General features: G+C 40.3%; 4 protein-coding genes across 6 annotated transcripts in view; 3 read left to right on the forward strand and 1 right to left on the reverse strand.

The window, feature by feature from the left end:
* The window catches only part of LOC105265964 (protein FAM32A-like), a 10,070-nt gene extending 7,707 nt beyond the window's left edge, over window positions 1-2,363 (reverse strand). Inside the window, exon 1 of the mRNA XM_011303815.1 lies at window positions 2,267-2,363. Within this exon, the coding sequence (XP_011302117.1) occupies window positions 2,267-2,278 (12 nt within the window). The 5' untranslated portion in view covers window positions 2,279-2,363. The remainder of the gene's footprint in view (window positions 1-2,266) is intronic.
* spn-A (RAD51 recombinase homolog spn-A) lies at window positions 235-2,215 on the forward strand. The gene is made up of 2 exons (XM_011303814.1): window positions 235-453; window positions 770-2,215. Exons 1-2 carry the CDS (start codon window positions 361-363, stop codon window positions 1,703-1,705), a joined length of 1,029 nt encoding a protein of 342 aa, XP_011302116.1. The 5' UTR covers window positions 235-360; the 3' UTR covers window positions 1,706-2,215.
* Window positions 2,364-2,383: 20 nt separating the features above from the next.
* On the forward strand, window positions 2,384-5,429 carry DppIII (dipeptidyl peptidase 3). 3 transcript variants are annotated; one of them, XM_011303812.1, is made up of 2 exons: window positions 2,384-2,515; window positions 3,020-5,429. In XM_011303812.1, exon 2 carries the CDS (start codon window positions 3,045-3,047, stop codon window positions 5,220-5,222), a length of 2,178 nt encoding a protein of 725 aa, XP_011302114.1. In that variant the 5' UTR covers window positions 2,384-2,515; window positions 3,020-3,044; the 3' UTR covers window positions 5,223-5,429. The 3 variants fall into 3 exon arrangements, with proteins under 3 accessions (XP_011302114.1, XP_011302115.1, XP_011302113.1); XM_011303813.1 differs by having other exon boundaries at window positions 3,024-5,429; XM_011303811.1 differs by lacking the exon at window positions 2,384-2,515 and adding an exon at window positions 2,557-2,856.
* A 1,142-nt stretch (window positions 5,430-6,571) lies between these two features.
* DNApol-alpha73 (DNA polymerase alpha subunit B) overlaps window positions 6,572-13,224 on the forward strand; it is a 9,775-nt gene continuing 3,122 nt past the window's right edge. Inside the window, exons 1-3 of the mRNA XM_011303848.1 lie at window positions 6,572-6,707; window positions 7,122-7,356; window positions 7,567-7,692. Coding sequence (XP_011302150.1) covers window positions 6,629-6,707; window positions 7,122-7,356; window positions 7,567-7,692 — 440 coding nt within the window. The 5' untranslated portion in view covers window positions 6,572-6,628. The remainder of the gene's footprint in view (window positions 6,708-7,121; window positions 7,357-7,566; window positions 7,693-13,224) is intronic.

Raw genomic sequence — 13,224 nt, forward strand, 5'->3', positions numbered from 1 at the left:
CGAATCTGGGCGTATTTTTGCGCTAGGACGCATAGAACGCGAGAAAATCGAGTTTTTCTAAATCGAAAAAAAAATCGCTCAAATCGACTTCACTATAAGTGAAATATCGACACTCTCCTCCTCGTGCCCTGCGTTATCCGCGCGTACAGCTTCCAACTTAGTTCCGCAACCGCTGTCTGTTGCGGCAGTTAAGAATTTTTCGAATAGATGGCAATACTGTCAGCCATTCAAAGGCCAAAGCAAAACAACGTGTTGAGACTTGATTCTTCAACAAAGAGCATTTGAATCTTCTTTAGTGCAGAAGCCTGAGGGATAAACGATCATTTTGAAAATAAAGTTGAAGTGAAGAAAATCGTGGAAATGTCTGCCGTCGCTACAACAGCTACAGAATCTCTGGCTGATGAAACAGCGGATGTTTCTCATCTCCAGGCGAAGCTCATTACATCACTGGAGGTAAAGTAACAGAAATCGAGGTCCTCTATTTTGGCGGGATGATAACCTTTTTCATTTCTAATTCAGAATGAAAATTACATTTCCAAAAAACTAGAATTCACACATGACTGATTAGTCTTCTTGTAGTAACAACGATAATCGAAAAACGACTTATTTTACAAAGAAATGTTAGAAGACGTTTTTTATGATAAATTTGATGGACTACAAAAAACTTCCTTCCAATTTTCCTCCTAACATTGATGGTTGACGAGATAATTCGATGATTAATGAAAAAGTTGATATTTTTCCCCTTTAAAAATCGAATTATCGTCCTCAGGGTGCTGGAATAACATCAGGTGACATCGCAAAGCTGAAGGAAGCCGGTTATTACACCGTTGAGTCAGTGGCCTACTCCCCGAAGAAGGCCCTCCTGGCAATCAAAGGAATCAGCGAGGCAAAAGCCGACAAAATCCTGCAGGAAGCTTCTAAACTAGTCGTCATGGGTTTCAAGAGTGCTACAGAGTTGAATCTAGTTCGTCAAAACATCGTGTACATTTCAACAGGTTCAACCGAGCTAGATCGGCTCCTGGGTGGTGGAATCGAGACAGGATCCATCACCGAGATCTTCGGTGAATTTAGGACAGGAAAAACTCAATTGGTCCACAGTCTCGCTGTAAACTGTCAATTGCCAATTGAAATGGGTGGAGCTGAAGGAAAATGTCTGTACATCGACACCGAGGGGACCTTCAGGCCCGAGAGACTCAGTGCTATTGCCCAGAAGTACAATATCCCAGGGGAAAATGTCCTGGACAACGTGGCATGCGCGCGTGCCTACAACACAGATCATCAGAGCCAATTGCTCATTCAGGCCAGTGCCATGATGACAGAGTCTCGTTATGCACTTCTGATTGTTGACAGTGCAATGGCACTTTACAGAACTGATTTTTCAGGACGAGGGGAACTCTCTGCAAGACAGATGCATCTAGCTAGATTCCTCAGGATGCTCCTGAGAATTGCTGATGAACATGGCGTGGCTGTTGTCATCACTAATCAAGTAGTGGCACAAGTCGATGGAGCTGCCAGTATGTTTGGGGGAGATCAGAAAAAACCTATCGGTGGAAATATCATTGCACATGCCAGCACCACGAGGCTCTACCTCAGGAAGGGCAGGGGAGAGACTAGAATATGCAAAATTTATGATTCACCATGTCTCCCAGAGAGTGAAGCTATGTTCGCCATTCTTCCTGATGGAATTGGAGATGTCAAGGAATAAAGTCCGCGAATTTTGATAATTTTGTGGTGGTAACTGTTAATTATAATATGACTATTTAATTTATCAAATCTGCATTCATGTGCTAATCGAGTTGAGTCGACTTATCATAGTTTTTCCAAAATATCTCCGGAATTTGAGGAGATAACCAAATTTTTGTAATAATCTTTTTTGCAGCTGTCAATTAGATCTGCAAAAAAGATTTTTGTGAATTTATCTATCTGTTTTCATTTCGGAGATATCTTCTAAAAACCCATCGAAGAGGTCACACCTTTTCCACTTAATTGCAGAATTATGTTAAATTAAAAATTAAATGTTACTCTAATGACTCGAGACCAACTAATTTATAAATTCCACTCATCTCTCCTCTTTTCTGAGACATTTATCTGCAATTCGATTTGAGCTAAAGGCTCTCATTGCGGTTGCAGAAAATAAAATAATTTGAAATCCCATGAAATGATTATAAATCGTTAAAAAATTGAATAATATAATGATAATAGTATAAATAAACTGTAAAAACCTGAATAAATAATAAACTTTTGTATCTTTTCAACAGGTTCTTACAATTATTTTCATCTCTTCTGTAACATTCGTCGCCGATGAAGTGGCAATAAATTTTTACGTGAAATATCTGAACCTGCACATCAGTCACACATACATAAACGATTGCACATAAAGATCATATAACCTCATCCTGTTTTCCTGACTCATCCCTCAACCATTACACGTCAGCAATATCTGTGGCTTTTGACGGCTATAAATATTATCCCCTGAAAAAAAGAATTGACTGACAGAGTTGCCAGGATCTTATCGGTAAGTCGATGTCAATCTGAAAATTCAATTAATTTTTTACCTCGAGACTAGACGTAGAGACTTGAAACAAATTTGCCCCTCGCTGATGGGTAGAAATGTCAACTCCTGTATCGTAACGATCATAACCACAACCAGTGGCTGAATCACGTTTTTTTATCAGTTGATAATTTTTATCAGTTCATTGAGATGATGAAAATCATCAGTCGTCGATGGTTAATGAATACCTGGAAAATCCAGACATCTAGTTTAACTCCATCGATTACAATTTCAACTCCAAAGACGTCGCGACATTTATATCGTGATCACCTGATATTTTATAGTCACAACAATCTCAATTGGGGGTAATTAATTAATTAAATGACAAAAGATTCGATATGATTAATTAGCGCTGTCGATTTTAAAGATTATTGATTCAATCAGACATTTCAGATATTTCTCTCCTGAATTATTGGGCGTAAATATTCCAGGTTATTTTCTGTTTGAAACAATTTGTTTTTCTTGCAGGCAGTTTGTTAAATCATTCAGCACGATGAGTGACAATATTTCCCTGTACACACTGCCTAACACTCAGCCGATTGTCGCCCTGGAGTGCGACGTGGCGTTCAATGCCCTGACGAAAGCCGAAAAACTGTACTCTCATTATTTGAGTAGAGCTGCCTGGACAGGGGGTTTGATAGTCTTCGTGCAGACATCTCCAGAGTCACCTCTAATATTCGCCCTTCTGCACAAGATCTTCCTGGGTGGATCCATAGAGTCCCTGAAGAAGAGTGCTCTTGAATCTGGAGTGAGTCCAGAGGATTTCACAGCTTTTCTAGTGTACGCCTGTGGTGTCCTCTCCAACACTGGAAACTACAAGTCCTTCGGTGATTCCAAAATCATTCCAAACCTTCCCAAGGACAAATTCCTGGAGATAATCAAATCGTCGAAGGCCTACAAGGACAATCCACCAGTTCTCGAGAAGATTTGGAATAAATGCAATGAGGGGATTTACTCGCTCTCCGATAAAGTTAAATCCCTGGGTCTGGGTGACAATGGAATTACCACGTACTTCTCCTCGAACTGCGACGACACAGACGCAGCTCTCGTCAACGAGTTCATGCAGTCCCACTCCCTGGAGAGTTACAACACGCGTTGCTTCAAGAAAACGGAGAACTGCCCCGAGGATTCAACGAAGAAGATGAATGTCTACACGATAAAGCTGGCATCCCATCTGGAGAAGGACGATCCAGTCCTGACAATCCCCGAGACCATCTTCAAGGAGGCCAAGTTCAAGGTGACGAGAGGAGACTACAGTAAACTCCTCGAGAAGACCAATGAGTACCTGGAGAAGGCCAGGGTGCACGCCGCCAACGAGACCGAGAAGCAGATGCTTGATAAATATATCAGCCACTTTAAGACTGGTTCTCTGAATGACCACAAGGATGGCTCTCGTTTTTGGATCAAGGACAAGGGCCCTGTCGTCGAGACGTACATCGGCTTCATTGAGACCTATCGGGATCCAGCTGGACAGCGAGGGGAATTCGAGGGTTTTGTCGCTATGGTGAACAAAGAGATGTCCAAGAAATTTTCAAATCTCGTGGAGAAGGCTCAGGACTTCCTTCCACTGCTGCCCTGGGACCATGGCTTCGAAAAAGATGTCTTTCTTCGTCCAGACTTCACTTCTCTCGACGTCCTGACGTTCGCTGGCTCTGGAATCCCAGCGGGAATCAATATCCCGAATTACGATGAGATAAGACAGAGCGAGGGCTTCAAGAACGTCTCCCTGGGGAACGTCATTCCTGCCAATATGAAACAGGATGTCATTCCATTTTTGTCTGATGATGATCAGGCACTTCTCAATCAGCACAGGATTTCAGCGATGGAGGTACAGGTGGGACTCCACGAACTTCTGGGTCATGGCAGTGGAAAACTCCTGAGGAAGTCCTCGGAGGGCTTCAATTTCGATGAGAAAACCCTGAAGAATCCTCTGACAAAGGAATTGATTGATAAGTATTTCCTGGAGGGCGAGACTTACGATTCAAAATTCGGGGCCATGGGCTCATCGTATGAGGAATGCAGGGCTGAGGCTGTTGGGCTGTATCTCTCTTTGGAGAAGGATATTGTCAAGATCTTTGGACATGAGGGAAAGGATGCTGATGATGTTATTTATGTCAATTGGTTGGCCCTCCTGTGGAATGGATGTGCTAAAGCTCTGGAGATGTACAGTCCAGAGAAGAATAAGTGGCTGCAGGCTCACTCTCAGGCTAGATATGTCCTCCTCAGGGTTTGTATTGAGGCTGGGGAGGGCTTTGTCGATGTCCAGGAAGTCGACGATGGGAAGAACCTCAGGTTCACCATGAACAGGGAGAAAATCAATTCTGTGGGGAAGAAAGCGGTTGGTGAGTTCCTGGAGAAACTACAGATTTACAAGAGCACTGGGGACTTTGAGAGTGCCAGAAAAATGTATGAACAGTACTCTGAGGTTCCTGATGGTGGGCCACAGCCCTGGAGGCGTTGGAGGGACATCGTTCTTGCTCACAAGCAGCCCAGGAAGATATTCGTGCAGGCCAACACATTTGTCGAGAATGACGAGGTGACGCTGAGGAATTACGATGCCACCTTCGAGGGGTTCATTCAGTCCTGGGTGGAGAGATTCCCTGGGACGGATGTTGTGGATCTCATGGTGGAACTCGCGGAGAAGGACAGACCGTTCTTCGAGACAAAATGAAAGCTTTGAAAGTTCTTCAGAGGAATTTCCAGCGATCTGCATTTTCGGGTTATTTTTCATGTGGATGGTCGGAGCTTTTACGTGCACTTGCATTTTTTTATAAGGACGTGCAGGAGGAGCTATGAAGGTATTTTGTAACATTGACGGTTTGTCGTTCCCGTATATTTGTCTTGTAGACAATAATAAAATCTTCAAACCTGTTAAAAATTCAGAAAAAAAAAAACTTTCTTTTACCCCAGCCCGAAGGATTGTTGTGGCATTTTTGGGGGTAGAACGTGATTTTTTATGATTCTAAATGATGAAACCAATTTTTTCATTTCTGTGTTATTGAATCGAATCTCACTGAGAGATAATTGTTTAAACTTTTTGAAATGAATTAAGTCTATCTAGATACGTGACACCGCGACTGGAACATCTGAATGCTTATGAAAAAGCTCATTGTCTTCTCTGAACCATACCCTTGTGAAAGGTAAGTTCATTTTAAAAAATTATAAATTAAATTTCAATAATACAATGTTTTTTCATTAAAAAAAATGCACATTCTGCTTTCTAATTAGCAGAGCAAAATCCATTGGATAGATTTATCTCCGAGCGATAAACATTCCCCTAAAAGAAATGGGAATGTCCATCATGTCTTAACTTTCCCTACCTCAAGTTCAATTTTATAAACACAGGTCGATAAATATTGCACTTAACATGATTATAAATAAATTGAGCGTTGAAAAAAAAACCACCTCTCCTCAAGAATATCTTTCGAAGAAAAAACTGAACCGTTATAGACAGCATTGGGATGATCCAGCCGGAATGTAGCGCTCGGTCAAGTTTTTTCACTTTTTAAAAAATTACCATGTGGGAGTGGGAATTTTCAAAAATATTCACAACTCTCACCTAGTTCTTTTTGCATAAAAAAACAATCTTGTTTGTTTTTTTTAAGCACTAGGGCTTTACCGATATCTAATAGTAAATAAATTGATAAATTTGTTCAATTGTTTAAAGAATAGTCTATATGATTAAACAAAACTAATAATCACTAGTTGCAGTGGACGTAGCCACGATTCACCAAATGAAATTTTTTTTTTTCAACTGATTTTTTTTTTCAAAGCGAAATTCAAGGTCACGATTATTTTTTTTTTTTGAAAATCAAATTCTTCCATTAATTAACACCTGATCCCACGTACATTCAGTTCGTGGATTGTGATAAAAGCCTCAGATATGGGGGAATAAATAGAAAATAGTGACAAAAAAAAATGACGAAAAAAAAAAATTTGAAATGTTTCTTTTCATGGCGGTAAAGGTGTCAGCACTGTCTTCCAGGTGCGCGCGCCGCCGCTCTCTCTAAACCGAAAAACGTGGAAAGCCAAATCCGTTGGCAGTTTTGGCGGGAAGTCAATGGCGACAACAGCAAAATGGTGAAGGAAGAGATTTTGACACATCATTTCACTCAATTGGGGTATGCCGTCGAGGATAAACCAGTCCTACTAAAATGTAAGTGATCATCATGTAAATTCAACCGTTAAATAATTCAATAATTGCATTTCGCAGCCGAACGCCATCACAGGCCTGGAAATGACGCGTCGTATGTTTGATAATTAACAGAGTAATTGCGTGTTGAAAAATAGGAAAACTGGACGCTCGTTAATTCCTCATGATCTTGATGCCTCCCACATCTCTGATCAAATGAGACTTGAGTATTTCCGAGTCTCCGATCGTTTCTGATCGTCAAATGTCCGATCCTAGCCTAGATTTTCTGGGATTCTTGATAAAACTCTTCTAGGAAAATCAACACTCGCGATTGTTTTCCGAAGTTGAAATATCATTTATTGTTGGAATATCAAAATAGTATTGAAAATATTTTGGATACATTTTGAGGGAAATTAATTTATTTTCATTGTGTCACAGGTCTCGACCTGTGTGATCTCTATAACCTCGACGAGGAGACGCTAGTCGAGGAATGGGTGGGATATGCAGTGTCAAATGATCACGAGACCGAGGGAAGTGATCCAACTCTGAAAAGCCTCACCGAATTCGAGAATGCTGTGTTGAAGAAAAGGGGACAGACAATAAAAATTGATGATGAAGGACCCAAAAGTGAGATGGGAATGCTGGCGGCGTCTGCACCCTCGAAAATGTTCGTGTATCCTTTAAAAAATCCTCGCTAGTCCACGTGCTAAAAAGTCTAACAATTTTTCCCTGAAGTAAACACTCCAATAATTTCCAGATCAAATTATTTAGATCAGTGGATTAATAGATTTTCACGTGATCATTAACAATTAATTAGTTTTTAAAAATGTTTGATAGTATTTTTATTGTATCCTTACATCTGGGCTTTCGTCGTTTTATTCAGTGATGACGAGGACATCCTTGAAATGTACGGCTACAAATCCTCGACCCCATCGGTGAGTCCATTTTATCATACAATTAAACAATTAACGGAGTTATTATTTCAGTGGCAAAGTGGCAGAACGAGATGAGTGACATTTAACGGTTTTAAATATCACTTAATCTGACGAATTATTGATTTTACAAGAAAATTACAAGATACTTTTTTTGTGGGAAATTTAATTAGCTACAAAAAAGATATACAACATTTTCACTTTAAATCGACAGTTCTCCAGAGAAATCGACAATAAAGAATATCTCACTTAACAATTTCGCTCGTGAGATATTCCAGGAAAATAGACATATGAATCGTTCCTTTAATCTTGGCAACTCGCTGATAAAATGCTCAATTGAAGAGTCTGGGGGAAATTGTAAAGAGAAAGTAGTGTACAATTCCGGGGGAAAAAACCTACTCTATCAGCAATTGAATGAGACTCACGCTCTCGCAAATACCCAAACTATTTACAACTTATAAATCTCTAGTTTAATTTTCACAAACAAAATTTTATCCCCAGACATTTAACCCGCAACGGAGTATCTCCCGGAGATATTTCCTAAAAAGAAAATTCAAATTTGTTGATTTTGAGAAGATGATCGGGGAAAGATCTTCCTCAAAAAGAAAAACTCCAAAAATACGGACAGAACGTACAATAAAATTACCATTAGTATCTATGTAAATCGCTGGAGCATTGGGTTCATGTACTCAATAGACAAAAATATATATCAATCGTAACTGAATACAAGAAACTCAGAAGATGACATCGAGATTTGGCAACTGCGCTGGATGATGGCAACGAAATCTCTGGGCTGTTGCCACGTGAACTCATCTCGAAAAACTGAGGATTGGATCTTCTTCCCGCCGTTACCACAACGGTTCTCATTCTCCCCTGATTTTGTCGTTCACTCTCTCGTTTTGTTATTATCCTCAATTGGAAATCAATCAGACTGATGAATTCAGAGAAGAGAAAGAATTGAACAGTCCGCAGAATTCGTTATGATTATTTTATGAGTACGATTAATCTGCGGACAAATTCATCAAAAAAATAAGGAAAAATCACAATATTCAATGGACAAATTCATTTTACAAAATTAATTTCCCCCAAATATTCCCTGATGGTCACGATTTTATTGTCTGGGGATATTTTGATTCAGTAATGCGTAAAACCAAACCAGCCGATTTAGTGAACAGATAGTTTAGCGTGAATATCTTTGAATCTCGAAGAGATAGAGAAATTTTCGTAAAGATCTTTATTGTAGGTCTGATTGCCCCCTATGAATAAGGTCCTGATGATATTTTCGTTATCTCCTCAGGATTCAGAGATATCTTACGAAAACTGAAGTTGTGTTCAAATTGATGTGTTGTCCCCACGTTTTTTGTTGTTTTTCGATCAATCGATTTAATTCTGGAAAAATCAATGTCTCGTTTGAAAAATCGTTCGAGTAAATATATTCAATGAGTTGTGAAGGGATGAAATATCGATTTGAATTTGCAAAATGGGGAGCATTTTATCATTTGTGGAGGATTTATCAAAGTTAGAGGGAGAATCTTGATTTTTCCCCAGAAAATGGCGAGTCCTGTGGATTCCGGAGTCCAGTCTCGTTCTTTGAGGTTCATCTTTCACTGATCTCTTGTCTCAACCTTTTTTTCCCCTCATTGTTGCCCCCTCAGGCAACACTGCCGATGATTTACGCAGAGCAGGTTCTGGCAACACTGTCCTGACATTCTTTTTGGTCTCCCCTGTTCTGTAGTAATGACGTAACAAGTTCTACCTGTGGACCCAATTCTCTAACTGGTGGCCCCTCAGGATGTATCGACCCTTGTCTCAACACCTCAGCTTTCTTTCTACAAGTTTGGGACTCAAACTTACCCCATTCCATTATTCATCGTCCCTCAATCCACATCTCGTCTCAACATTTTCTAGTTATGTAAGGAGAGATTTATCTCCTGTTTAATCGCCCATCGAAGAAGTCCTCTGAGTTCTCCGGAAGGTGAAATCATTTCTCTTTCTTTTCATTTGCCATCATTTGTTTTTTTAAATTTTACACATTTGCTGACATATTTTTTTTATAGTTATCGATTTAATCATTTCCACCTGAAATCAATAATTCCTGAGATCAATCGTTAATTCATCAATAAGTAGATCCTTGGATAGATCCTTGGGATTTATCTTTTTGCGAATTTTCCAGAATGGAACCTTTCCTTTCCTTTTTCCTTTTTCCTTCTTCACCTGCTCTAATTTTCAAAACTCTCAGTAACCTGAAATTCCTTTGAAGACCTTTCGTCTTTTTCAAAAAATCCTTCCCCCAAACCCGAAAACTTCAGACCTTGACGTTTCCAAAAATCCTTAGCATTCTCTCAAAAAATCAATCTTTCCTTTTTCAATTATTTCAATTCTCAAAACCCAAAACATCTCAAAATCTCCCAAAATCTCTGTCCCCATCCCTGCGCCCTGCACCTCCAAATTAAAAAATTCCCTAGAATCCCCCAAAAACTTGAATTTCCCCATTATATCTTCACCCCCCCCCCCCGCACCTAAAATCCAAAAATTTTCCATGCCAAACCCCCGAAAAATCCTTCAAACCTTTTCCCCCTCCCCCAAACCACCGGAGTCCCCCCTCAAACCCTCGGAAAGCTACGGCCCTGTCCAGCCACCAGTTGCTCGTTTTCTCGTCTGTAGTCCTGTCCGAGCAGCCGTTGCTCTAGTGCGTCGTCACAATCTCCAAGTCCCACCCTCCCCCCTGGCACCCCAAAAACCCCCGAAACCCCCCGTCGCCACCCCCCAGTGCCCCCCACAAAGTGCAGTGCGAAAAATCCACCCCAAATCTCCCTCCAAAAAAAAAAAAACCCCCCAAGTAAAAAGGACGCCATACTCCAGGTAAAATTTCCAACGTTTTTCCGACAGGTGGTTTCCCCCTCCCCGTCAGCTCCAGTAAACTTCCCCCTCCCAAAAAAAAAAAAGAAAAAAAAAATCCCAGGTAGAATTGCCGCCATTATCCCCTCCCCTCAAATATTCCCTCCACAAAGAACAATTCAGAGACATGAACGCACGATACCTTCAGGGCATCTATTCCCTCAAGAATAAAGAAACCGTTTGTAGGGGACTTTCCCCCCTTTTTACCCTCCCCCCTTACCCTCATCCCCTTAACCGCCCCCCCTCCCTCTCTGAGCACTCTTACCACTCTCACCCTCCCCCCCCTCCCTCCCCTCTCAACCCCAACCAGATTTCTTTCAAAGGGCATAATTTCAGTTTTCAAGGACGCCTCAAATCGCCAGTACCACCAGTACCACCAGTACCACCAATACCACCAGTATTTTTGCCCAACGCCAAGTCTCAAGTCTCGTGAATAAAACTTGAATTATATTATTCAATTATTCCATCATCAATCCGTAATAACCCAAATCCATAGGTTGAGGTACATTTGAATAATGAAATATTGATAAATTAGTTGATGTCTGATGATTAAAAAAGTGGTGATATTTCTGGGGGAGAGATTGATTAGTGGCAGTGATTGGGATAATGATGATTACGATTAGTATTCAACGAATTATACGTGTACATCTCAAAGTAACCAAGCCGGCTTCTCAGTAGGAAAAATGATACTTCGTGAGAGTTCGGTTATCTCCGTTAGCTTTTATATTCTCTCGTTATAACATTGGTTTTTACTCCCAGGGCCTTGTAGGCATCGGCCCAAGAAAACCATTTAACGTGATTCGAGGAGAGCGCCTGGAGAGTGGCGTGGCTTGGCTTTTGTGCATCATTGAGATTACATTTTAAATCATCGATATCAATCGCCGATACCAATTACATCAATTAACCGTGATTAATCCTGTGAGCAAGTGATTGTGATTTTTATTTTTGTTGTTTTTCCAGTTGTAATTCACACGTCGGGGCTTTATTTATCGTCGAAATATCGAAGCGGAGATTGCTGTGGGTAATTTTCTCGTTAATTACGTTTTCTTTGAGTGCAGTATCACTAATTCCTGGAAATCTTTGAAGCCAAGTTTTTAGTGACGCAATGGACGCCGTTACCTGTTGCTTCCCCGAGGGGAAGCGTCTCAAGCCTTCTCATCGCGTCTCGTACCTCGTCCTGTCCAAAACTTATTTCTACCCTAAAATATATTCACTAGTCTCCCTCATATTCAATTTATCCCGAAAACTAACAGTTTCACATTAAAAACCCCGAGGACTTTTTTCTAGTTCTTCACATCTCCAACGAAAAATCTCTCTTGACATTTTCTCCTGGAATAAATCATTCTTCAGATAAATCAACATTTATAAAAAATCATACTTCAAATTGAAGTCCTAGGATTTTTCTCTTGTCAGAAAACTCCAAAAATATTTTCTATGTGAGACAATGGCGATGTCCAGGTGCTGTTTATATAAATCATTTTCTCTCCTACATTTATTTTTCTCATGTGAGTCTTTATATCAGTGATAGGATAGAGTGGGAAAATGAAATGCTCTATTCCCTGGCGTTCTGCTTCCTCGAATCGATTGGCTCCAGCGATAAAATAACTTCTGAATCTCTTTGTTCTCCAGTTATTTCTCAACCCCAGGTTCCCATCAATTTCTCTTTCCTCAAGGTCGTGGAAATGATTTTAATCTAGAGAAATTAGATGCTGGGGTAAATAATCGGGGATTGCCTCTGGAATTGACTTCTCCATCAGCATTTTTGTCATCAGCATTTTAGTTGTCTCTCAGTGTGTCAGCTTCATCTCCTGAGACTCTCCTCATCAATTAACCACAATTGACGAATTGCTGGTTAATCTCTCCCATGAATAATTCCCTGCGGGATGTTTCATCTCATTTAAGTTCACAGATGTGGGTGAATATAACGATTTTACGCACGCGACCCCCATGAGCAATACGGGTCATATCCCCCCTTCATTTTCCCCAGTATATCCTCATCAAAAAAATATAATATATAATATATAATATACAAAACTGTTCTTCTAAAGGGGAGAGGGGAGATTCTCTTCTATTACCATTTGTCAATGGAAAAACTCCAGAGATTTTTGTCAAAAAAAAAAAAATAATTGACCAGATAAAATTGGACGTCAATCAGTTTCTCAGGAAATTATTTATTTAATTATTTCCGATTGCTTAAAGTTTTTACACAGATTTAGATCGACGATAATTAATCAATCAATGATTCCCACGTGATCGGTATCGAATTGAATAACAAAATCCCAAAAAAATTGAAAGTTAAATTATTAAATCCAAATAGTAATCCCAGTAAATATCGTCAGATATTTTTAAATAAATTTTTACGAGGGGTACACGATGATAAATGAATTTTTCAAAGTTGGGGCATTGTGAAACGCGTGTAACTGGTAAAAGTTCAACGTCATTTCCCACGGTACTAGCGAGTGTAGATACACATATCGAGGGGAGGGGAATAACATTAAAAAAAAAAAAAAGAGGGAGAGGAAAGGACGAAGTTTTCAAGTAGCTGAAGAAGGGAGAGCTGAGGGGGGGGGGGATGTGAAGGGGTTCCGACGCCAAATGCCTTGAGAAAGAATGATGCTGGTGAGAGAGATCACTCCGAAAACCTCCGAGAACTACCGGGGGGTTCCCCCTTCCCCCCTTTTCTCCTCCAGCCCCCCTCTCTTCCCCCTCTG

The sequence above is a fragment of the Fopius arisanus genome, unplaced genomic scaffold (assembly GCF_000806365.1).
Source record: "Fopius arisanus strain USDA-PBARC FA_bdor unplaced genomic scaffold, ASM80636v1 scaffold00033, whole genome shotgun sequence".
Taxonomy (NCBI): Eukaryota; Metazoa; Arthropoda; class Insecta; order Hymenoptera; family Braconidae; genus Fopius; species Fopius arisanus.